Source organism: Montipora foliosa, chromosome 10, assembly GCF_036669935.1.
Source record: "Montipora foliosa isolate CH-2021 chromosome 10, ASM3666993v2, whole genome shotgun sequence".
Taxonomy (NCBI): Eukaryota; Metazoa; Cnidaria; class Anthozoa; order Scleractinia; family Acroporidae; genus Montipora; species Montipora foliosa.
Window position 1 is genome coordinate 19,149,805 of NC_090878.1, and position 10,000 is coordinate 19,159,804.

The 10,000-nt window shown below is 40.3% G+C and overlaps 3 protein-coding genes across 3 annotated transcripts in view; all 3 read right to left on the reverse strand.

Annotated features, from left to right (window-relative positions):
* LOC137973260 (tetratricopeptide repeat protein 28-like) overlaps window positions 1-4,761 on the reverse strand; it is a 5,489-nt gene extending 728 nt beyond the window's left edge. Inside the window, exons 1-2 of the mRNA XM_068820034.1 lie at window positions 2,418-4,761; window positions 1-486 (exon numbers count right to left, since the gene is read on the reverse strand). The exon at window positions 1-486 is cut by the window's left edge and continues 728 nt beyond it. Of these exons, the coding sequence (XP_068676135.1) occupies window positions 467-486; window positions 2,418-3,960 (1,563 nt within the window). The 5' untranslated portion in view covers window positions 3,961-4,761 and the 3' untranslated portion in view covers window positions 1-466. The remainder of the gene's footprint in view (window positions 487-2,417) is intronic.
* On the reverse strand, window positions 4,017-5,743 carry LOC137972597 (tetratricopeptide repeat protein 28-like). The gene is made up of 6 exons (XM_068819339.1): window positions 5,007-5,743; window positions 4,836-4,968; window positions 4,652-4,760; window positions 4,476-4,594; window positions 4,077-4,425; window positions 4,017-4,033 (listed from the first exon to the last, which is right to left on the reverse strand). The coding sequence occupies exons 1-6, from the start codon at window positions 5,741-5,743 to the stop codon at window positions 4,017-4,019; spliced, it is 1,464 nt and encodes a 487-aa protein (XP_068675440.1).
* The window catches only part of LOC137974450 (tetratricopeptide repeat protein 28-like), a 38,346-nt gene continuing 33,674 nt past the window's right edge, over window positions 5,329-10,000 (reverse strand). The window contains exons 5-6 of the transcript XR_011117462.1: window positions 9,052-9,128; window positions 5,329-5,801 (exon numbers count right to left, since the gene is read on the reverse strand). The gene's annotated coding sequence lies outside the window, so the exon portion shown is untranslated. The remainder of the gene's footprint in view (window positions 5,802-9,051; window positions 9,129-10,000) is intronic.

The window sequence follows — 10,000 nt, forward strand, 5'->3', positions numbered from 1 at the left end:
TAGGATATCAGGTAATTTCTACTTTCTTAATTTGTTCAGTAGCTTTAAGAAATTTGCCCCAGTAGTTGGCCATTTTTTTTATTTTGCGTTGGCCTTCTTAAAAAATCTCAGGAAATCTACATTTTAGATTCTTCAGAAAAACTTGCCATTTCTTTGCCTATGGACTCTTTCGCACCTTTTTTTCAAAGAAAGACTAATGAGAAGACCTGGCAACTTTGTCCTAAGTTTTTGCTTTTTTTGGAAAAAAAAGGATGATCATGACATATGACAGCATTGATATTTAACGTTCCCAGTATGAATGAAAAACGGTTCTTCCTGGAAACTCTGTATCGGCCTTCAATGGAAAGTTCACCATATTCCTTTACCGCTTATGATGAGGTTAAATGCTTGAATGCTTACAATAACTCATTTAATTGAAGTAAGGAAAATGATATATTGACGCATTACAGTCCAAGAAGTAGTTATCTCAAGTTTTGGACGCCATTTCTGAAAAAGAAAGTAAGAAAAAAAAGAGAAAAAATAGCGGGTTAAATAACCATTAGGAATTTCATTCTGATTGATAAATGATTTTTAAAGTGCTACTACGACCAAAAAAAAATTCTTTTCCTTTGGATTTCAAAACTATGTTAACTAAACACTAACTAACCCAAGTTTTAAGTTCTGATTTTAAAGAGACACCAGTTTATTTTAACTGGAATTTTCTTATTTATTGGTCCGCCATTACTAACTTTAAGATCTTAAGAGAGCTGGGTCGAGGAAAAAATGACCTCAAAGACTCACTAGTTTAAGAACGCAATGCTTGTGTATGCAGCTCAGGAGTTTCGGGCATTCACATTTTCAAACTCGTGTCTTGCATATATAATAAGTTGCGTTTACACGCTGGAATTTTAAGCCAGTGAGTAAATGACGTCATTTTCCCTAGATCTAACCCTCTGAGGTCCAATCGGTCAGTTGTGAACGTGAGTAATGGCGGATCGTGAAATCCAAATCTTACACTGAAAATAAACAGCCTTTGGATAAACCCCAAAACTCAAAATTTTGCCTGTCAAGCATTAAGCGAACAAGCTTTAAAAATCTGAAGAAAAAAAGGAACGATTTTTTGATCCATAGTATCACTTTAAAACAATTCGTTTCATCCATGAAAGCGATTTTACATTGATAAGATTACTTCATAGCAACAATTCATATTTAACCAAGTATAACTGTGACATGATGTAGTCTATAAGCCCTCAATAGGGAGCTTAAGCATGCGCTTTTTTAGGACACGGACAGCAACCGCAAGTATCTTTAGAGATTATTAGCATAAAAATCTGGGAGACACCAATGTCCTTGCGCGAGATGTTCTCTCACTGTTGCCGTTCGCGCCTCAAAAACGCACGTGCTTAAGCTCCCTATCTAATTATAATTTACTGCGGTAACCGGCAATAGGCCTTACGCAACAAACGATCATATATGGTACAAAATCCGCCATGCTGTAGGGCAAGCTCAGTTGGCTAGTGCGCGGCTTTCGAAGCGAGAGGTCCCAGGTTCGATCCTCGGTGACTTAAACGTCTGTTTCGACTTGCCTCTGTTCCTTGTAACTATAGCTTTAAATACCCGTAAAACGGAGTACTGACAGAGGGAGGGAGGGGGGTAAAGGGCGCACCGTCGGCTTCCATTGATATCAGCCTCGCAGCTGAAGGAACTACCGACGTTAAATAAAGTTACTTTACCTTTACCTTTTACCTAATTATTATTCCCGTACTGGGACATTAAAACAAAGGCAAGTCAAGCTTGACTGGTTCAGGTCTCTTTGTTTTAATGTCCCAGTGCGGGAATAATAATAAGCTTGCCCTCCAGCATGGCGGATTTTGTACCTGTGATCGTTTGTTGCCAAAGGCCTGTTAGTGATTTATTTTCAGTCCATTGCACTGTTCAAACAGTTACGTACAGAAAAGAAAGTACCTGACCCGGTGAATGGGTAGACTTTCAAATACCGGACTAAAATGACAGAGGACATAAGAACCATTGTCATTCCGATTAGGCCTTGCTAATTAGGTATTGATATGTTCCCTCTGTTCTTTTGTTTCACGAACATTAATTATTTCGGATCCGGTATGTAAAAGACACGCTGGTGAATGAAAATTAAAATTTATTTTAGTCCTTAGCCAAAGCAGTTCGTAAAAGAACTACATTGACGACCGATTTGAAAACTTTTCTCCATAAGGAACTTACCTGCCCTGGGTGCCAGAGGTTTTTCTTGCGCTGTTTCCGGTGTCAGTCATGTCTCTATTCTGACCCGCTCGTCTGCCGCGAGCAAGAAAAAACCTCTGGTACCCAGGGTAGAACCTACCTTTTTCTCTCGACATTTTTCCGACACGAAACCTGTACATCATATTTCTTTTCAGTAATTAAAATCATATTCGAACAGCACTTACCATTCTTTTCGAGTTGTTGTAGCCCAAATTCAAACGAGACATCATCTCCAATTAGAACAAATGGCGCCCAGTATTTAATGGCGGAATACTCCTTTGTCTCCCGAAGAGATTTCATGGCATGGTGAAGAGCTAAACTTGCACTTGTTCTATTTGCCAAGTGTTGGTAAAAACTCCTCATGAACAGGAAGGTCGCCTCATCATCAATTGCCCAGAGTGACACCAAAACAGACCGGGCACCAGCACACAGGAAAGCCCTGGCTATTCCAACCACACCCTCTGATTTTACCTCTCCCTGACCACTATGACAGCAACTCAGTACAACCAGCTTTGCCTGAAGACGAACTGCATGAACGTCGCTCATCGTTAACATGTAATCTTCCTCTTTGAGGATCTGTGATGTGCAGTCGGGACTTGGGGCCAAAAGAATTTCTCCATATTCGTCATCTCCATGGGCAGCAATGTGGATTAAAGCAACCGACTTCATTCTCTTCAGCACCTCAGCTTTCGTTGCGTTTTCGCCAGTGAGAGGCGTGGTCTGCAGAAGTTCTCCAATCATCTCCACCTCTTTTTTCGCGCATGGCAACTGTTTATAAATGGGTCCACCGGTGCCCCAAGTGATTTCCTTCAAGCACGGATCGCCCACAAGTAGCGCTTCACTCTTACTATTGAAGTCGTCAAGTGCACTTGAGATCAGTTTCAAAGCGGTCAACGAGGGAACAGTACGGATCCTAACAGAGTTACTCAATGCAGAATAAGGAGCCAAGCAAAATGGTCCATCCGAAACAAAGATCAAGTCATCACCTTGGAGCAAGTCTGCAATAGGACTAATTAAGAAATCATATAAGGACTGCAAGGGGTTGTCGGACACGCTGAAAGACTGAAAAGATTCCTCAACAACTTCTACACTGCAAGAGAACCGACTGCGATGTCTGTGTACCGAGCGATTCTCGCATCGGACAACAGCCCCCGCGCCAATCTGTTTCAAAGTAGTCTTTATCAGTGAGTCAGCACTTCCATTTTTGATTTCCTTTTCCCTACAGTTTATTCCGCTTCCTCTTCTCAGAAGCCAAAAACTGATAGTGTTCCCTCCAAGTGCTATGAAAACTGTTTGTAAAGGCAAATATTTCATAAGAGCGGAGATAGTTTCCGTCCTTGCAATTGCGGAGGAAGGTTCTTCATCAACGCCAAATCGCACCTTCAAAATGTCTGTCAAAGCCTGTGCTCGTCCTTGTTCAGCAGCAAACAAAGCCTCATCAACCTCTCCATTCTTCAAAAGTGCTGTCCACAGAGCTGTGTACGCCCCTTTTTTTGTATCACGAAAGCTTATTTTCCATGCATCTTCTGACTGCAGAAGACGCCTTGTTTCATCGAAATGTTTTATGCTTAGACGATAAAAATTAAGGGCTTTGCACAACGAGCCTAAAAATTCATGAAAAAGACCAAGGTGATAGCAAGCGATCCCCTGCCCTAGAGGATCCTCTGTTTCCTTGGAAATAGTAAAATGTTGTTCGATAAAGAGAAGAGCATTTTCAAGCTCACCCATTTCGCCATAAGCGTTGCCGAGATTGCCATAGGCACTTCCCTCCCCGGCCCTATCCCCTACTTCTTTTGCAATGCTAAGATTTCGTTCATGATGCTCAATGGCTCGCTTAAAATTGCCTAGGCTGTAATAAGCGGCGCCGAGATTACCATTGGCCACTCCCTCCCCAGCCCTATCCCCTACTTCTTTTGCAATGCTAAGATCTTGTTCGTGATATTCTATGCCTCGCTTAAAATTTCCCAGACTGAGATAAGCGTTGCCGAGCTTACCATTGGCTTTTCCTTCCCCGGCCCTATCCCCTACTTCTTTTGCAATGCTTAGATGTTGTTCATGATACTCTATGGCTTGCTCAAAATTGCCCAGACGTTGATAAGCGGCGCCGAGATTACCATTGGCCCTTCCCTCCCCGGCCCTATGCCCTACTTCTTTTGCAATGCTAAGATGTTGTTCATGATACTCTATGGCTTGCTTAAAATTGCCCAGACGTTGATACTTCCCTCCCCGGCCCTATCGCCTACTTCTTTTGCAATGCTAAGATCTTGTTCGTGATACTCTATGCCTCGCCTAAAATTGCCCAGACTGAGATAGGCGTTGCCGAGATTACCATTGGCTTTTCCCTCCCCGGCCCTATCCCCTACTTCTTTTGCAATGCCAAGATCTTGTTCGTGATACTCTATGGCTCGCCTAAAATTGCCCAGACTGAGATAAGCGTTGCCGAGATTACCATTGGCTTTTCCCTCCCTGGCCCTATCCCCTACTTCTTTTGCAATGCTAAGATGTTCTTCATGATACTCTATGGCTTGCTTAAAATTGCCCAGACTGAGATAAGCGTTGCCGAGATTACCATTGGCTTTTCCCTCCCCGGCCCTATCCCCTACTTCTTTTGCAATGCTAAGATGTTCTTCATGATACTCTATGGCTTGCTTAAAATTGCCCAGACGTTGATAAGCGGCGCCGAGATTACCATTAGCCCTTCCCTCCCCGGCCCTATCCCCTACTTCTTTTGCAATGCTAAGATGTTGTTCGTGATACTTTATGTTATGGCTTGCTTAAAACTGCCCAGACTGAGATAAGCGTTGCCGAGATTACCATTGGCTTTTCCCTCCCCGGCCCTATCCCCTACATCTTTTGCAATGCTAAGATGTTGTTCATAATACTCTATGGCTCGCATAAAATTGCCCAGACCGTCATAAGAGTTGCCGAGATTACCATTAGCCCTTCCCTCCCCGGCCCTATCCCCTACTTCTTTTGCAATGCTAAGATGTTCTTCATGATACTCTATGGCTCGCTTAAAATTGCCCAGCCTGCGAGAAGCGTTGCCAAGATTAGAATTGACCCCTCCCTCCCCGGCCCTATCCCCTACTTCTTTTGCAATGCTAAGATGTTGTTCATAACACTCTATGGCTCGCTTAAAATTGCCCGGCCTGTCATAAGTGATGCCGAGATTACCACTGGCATTGCCCTCCTCGGCCCTATTCCTTACTTCTTTTGAAATACTTAGTTGCTGCTTGAAGTACTTTCTGGCCTTTTTGAAATATCCCAGACTGTGACAAGCATGGCCTAGATTGCCACAGGCGTTTCCTTTTCCAGCACTGAAACCTATTTCTTTAAAAATCCTTAATGCTTCTGTGTAATCCCTCTTGGCCTGTTCAAAATAAGCCAAGCCATAATAATAATTGCCTAAATTCAAATATGCAATACCCTCCCCTTTTCTGTTTCCCTCTTTTCTGGCAACGCTAAGCTCTTGTATATTGCTCCCGAAAACGTTCATCATTTTGTCTGCCATTCTTGATTACAAGAACTCTTAAGAACAAGGAAGGTCGTCTTTGAAAGTGAGGGCGCTCCTTGAAAAATAGAAAAAAAAGCATGAGAAGTTCAATGCACTGACCACAAATGCTGCAGGTACGTAGCCAAACCAACACAAAAGAGACCGCATGTCATTATGGGTCTAGCAAAGACAATAGACCTAATCGGCTAATTCAGTGTTGTACCCAATTCAAATCACCCGGGATTAAGATTCTTTGTGCATTGTATTTGGATGATAATGTATCCTTCATATTTAAATGATATGAAAATACCTGGAACAGAACGTTTTGTTCCCAAAGGGTTTGAATTGGGTAAAACATTGAGTTAGCCGATTAGGTCTTTTTTTTTTTTTGCTGTTGACGTCAAACTCTTTACTTTTTTTGCTGAGGCCTTTGTTTGATTTCAACTGAATTTTTAAAGACAGAATTGACCGCACAAAATAGGCATATTTAAATGGCAAAAATTTGTCCCATATTAGTCAAAGTAATACTATTGTCTTTTGTCATCATATTTTCCTGATCAAATCAAATTGCTCGTGTGATACGACTGTTTGAAGCTGGTGGTCAAGCACTGTTTATGACATACAGACTGCTCTAAATGTCCCCTGGAATTTCAAAGTTGCTCTAGAAAGTAATTATCTATAACCGTCGGGTAAGTAGCTTAAATAAATTACGTCACATTTATCACGTTATACTTTACACTAAGTTTATGTTTTCTCTACATTGCGTATTTACTATCTCTTTACCACTGATTGACCTGCACAAGAAGTCATCTGGCGCTTGATGGCGGAGAACATCTCATAGGTGTGTGTTTATTTATATTCTAAGGCCTTTGTTATGGTAGATAAAAAAAATTCTGTTTTATAAATGTGAACACTAAAGGGTCCATTACGTTGCCGTAATTTGTTTGGTTTAACGGTCATTAATATACGCACCCGAGCTCCGGGAGGATACATTCTGGTTTCCTCATTTTTGTTATTCTATGTTCATGACTTCAGTGATGTATTCAAACTACCAGACCTGATCGATTTTATTTGCAACTGCTGATATGACGATGCTTGTCTCTTATGTCTAGTTATTTGGTACCTAGTTGAAGGCAAAGAAACTTGCAGAAAACTAATTCTTTATTCTATTTAAGCCTCGAGAGAAAAGACATCATCTTTTAACGGAAATCTGCCAAAATGATTAAAGAATTGAACAGATCGTAGAATGGCCTTTCTTGGGGTTGTGCTTGACTAACATTTTTCTTGGAAACCCTGAATTCCTCAATTACATAATCTCTGAAGCTATAGCATTTAATTTCAGGTATAATTCTTTTACTAAATTGTGTTTCAGAACTCTGTACTGCTGTTTAGTTTATCCTTATAGTCATTATTGTATTATTGTGTATGTACAAATCCAATCTTCGTAGTCTTGTCTCTGCGAAGAGTACCATCAAAATAATTCCTAAATCAATCACTCAGACCCAATCTTCAAAGAATTAGAACTATCAAATTTTCGAATATTAGATTACAAGAACTGGGTAAATTTATTTATACTCATGAACATTCTCCTCCACTGTCTAGGTTTTATTCAGAATTTTCTACTGAAAACCACGCATATGACTTTTTCACTAGATTTGAAGAATGATTTTCGCGTTCAACTCTGTAAAACTATTCTTCCAACTTCAGTTAACGTCTAAGTACTAGAATGCTTGTGGCAGAAGAAAAGCGGTTTAAACTGATGTATACTTCCTTTTTTTGCTCTGGAAACACGAAATAAACAAACTAAAGCCTTAGAATACCCTTCAGATTTATCAAATTGCATGGCACCCACTTTGATATAGGGAGACGAGTATGGCTTCGAGAACGCTATCTAAAAATAATTTCGTGAGTGTTCCAAGTCGTTTGGCGTGAAAAATTCATCGTCAGGTGCTCTCGTCCTCCACAAGACCTCAAATTTGATCATTTCACGTCGTTTTCAAGACGACAACGGCAAAGAAATGTATCAAAATGAAAAACGCACGTGCAGTGCGCGCAAAACTATTGTTTTTGCTCATTGAACATACTGTTTATGTTGCGTTCTCGCAGCCGTTGTTTGTCGTCGTCGCTAAAGAAATAATATTGCCCTTGGCAGCCATAAGGAACTGAGCTCGATCTTGCTAAGTCATCCGGATAAGAAAAAAAATTCCAGATTTAGCGTCCACAAGGTTCGAAATTCATAGCGGATGAAAAATATCCACTCTGGAGAGCGTATTCAAAAAATTCGGTGTAAGTTCAGGAACTATTGGACTGTCACATCATAGGAGAGGTCACTGGGCCCGCACCATGGGTGACCCTAAATGTAATAACTCCAAAGGCGGATGGTGACATTCATTTGTGCATCGACATGAGGCGAGCAAATGGGTCAATACACCATACCAACATTAGATGAGTTGCTGCACAACATGAATGGTACAAAAGTTTCCAGGAAGCTAGTGGAAATACCACCAGCTGGAACTTCAGCAGTCAAGGGTCACGCCAGATCACTTCCCTCGAAAAAAAACAAAAGGCCGTACACATAAAAGTTTTAAATGTTCGGCGTAACTTCAGCAAGTGAGCTCCACCAACATGGGATATCTATTGCTCAACATGAGATATTTACGCGGCTCTGCGCAAGACCATGGAATGCCTGAAACAGCATGTCTTGCCTTTCAATGTTGACAAATGCTTGTTTAGTGTGGACAGGTTTAACGTGTTTAAAAATACTTTAAAGATTAAAAAGAAAAAAAAGACATACCCTCTTTTATTATAAGAACCCTTTTTATAAGAAGGTTGTGGCTGAAATAACCATAATTTTAAGAACGTATTCACTTTCTTAACACAAATCTGAGTAGATCTGGATTGAAAAACTGAAAAGTTCTTAAAGGGAATCTCCACTCCGACCAATGAATAATTTTCAACCTAACAAAATAGTGTTTGCAAACAAATTTGCTGACAATTTTCTCCAAAATAGTGTTTGTTTAGAATCACTTATTTTCACTTTTTTAAAGTGAAAATAGGTGATTCTAAAGTTCATTGTAATACTAATGGACCAATAAAGCAGGCTGGTCACGTCTACATTGATTTTCTGAAATACTATACAATGTAAAGTTAACAACATCTTAAGAACGTTTTCAGCTTCACATCGCAAAAATATATAAGAACGTTCAGCCTCAGCTCCAAAATTAGACGTTCTTACTAAGAGAATTAGTGTATGTAATCGGAGCTGGTTTGCATCGCCTGAAAAATATATTCATAAGATAAGGCTTTAGGAGCAATGAGGGACTTACCAGTGTTGGTCCAAACGGATGCTTTTCAAAAGCAAAAGTTTCGTGTGAGGTCAAGCAATGGCTTCGTGACCCTGAAACTTTAAATTGACGGGGTTATTTCTTTATCAAACCTCTCCGTATAACATTACCTTATAGGAAAAGTGTTAACTTCTTAACCCAAATATGAGTAGATGTGGAGTGGAAAACGGAAAAGTTCTTAAAAGGAACCTCCACTCCCACTAATGAATAATTTGCTCGACAATTTTCTCCAAAAAAGTGTAAAGTGTTTGGATCGAAAAAAATGAACTTTCAGTCATTCATTTTCACCTTAACTTTCCCTGGTGCCGCCATCTTACATAACTGTGACGTGTTGCGGTTTCCCTTATTGTTTGTACGACTTTAAGATCTGCGACGGCAACGTCGAGGAACACGTCACCTCAAAATAGAAATCTGCACTGTCGTAAAGTCTTTCGCAATTATTCCATCTCGTTCACGTCGTACAATGTGGGCGAAGTATCCTAAAAATAAATTGATATGAGCGGTTTCAGAGTAAAAATATAAAATAAAAAGTTTGCATTTGTACACTCACGTTCTCGTTAAAACCTCAAATTTGGCGATTTCACGTCGTTTTTGAGGAAAGTACCGCAAATATATATGCTAAAATGTACTTGTGTGGTGTTTTAGTCACAATCCAAAAACACATGCTAAAACGCGTGCCGCACGTGCAGCACGATTATTCGTCCTCTTTTAACCAATGATATTCCTGTTTTGTGGCCTTCTCGTTGACCACCGCGTCGTAGATCTCTAAGTCCCTAATAAGGCAACCACGACAAGTCACCATTCATTCATTCAAGATGGCGGCGCCCAGGAAATTTGAACACAAAGACAAGTCTTTTTGAAATTCATTTATTTAGATACAAACGCTTCGGACAATTTTTATTGTAAACATTATGTTCTGGGGTTTAAAGTT

Coding starts and splice junctions, on each gene's coding strand:
- LOC137972597 (XM_068819339.1), bottom strand. CDS start 5,743: ATGGCAGACAAAATGATGAACGTTTTCGGGAGCAATATACAAGAGCTT. Junction 4,969..5,006: donor CTCAGTCTGGGCAGTTTTAA/GCAAGCCATAAC, acceptor ACAACATCTTAG/CATTGCAAAAGAAGTAGGGG. Junction 4,761..4,835: donor ATCTTAGCATTGCAAAAGAA/GTAGGGGATAGG, acceptor GGCAATTTTAAG/CAAGCCATAGAGTATCATGA.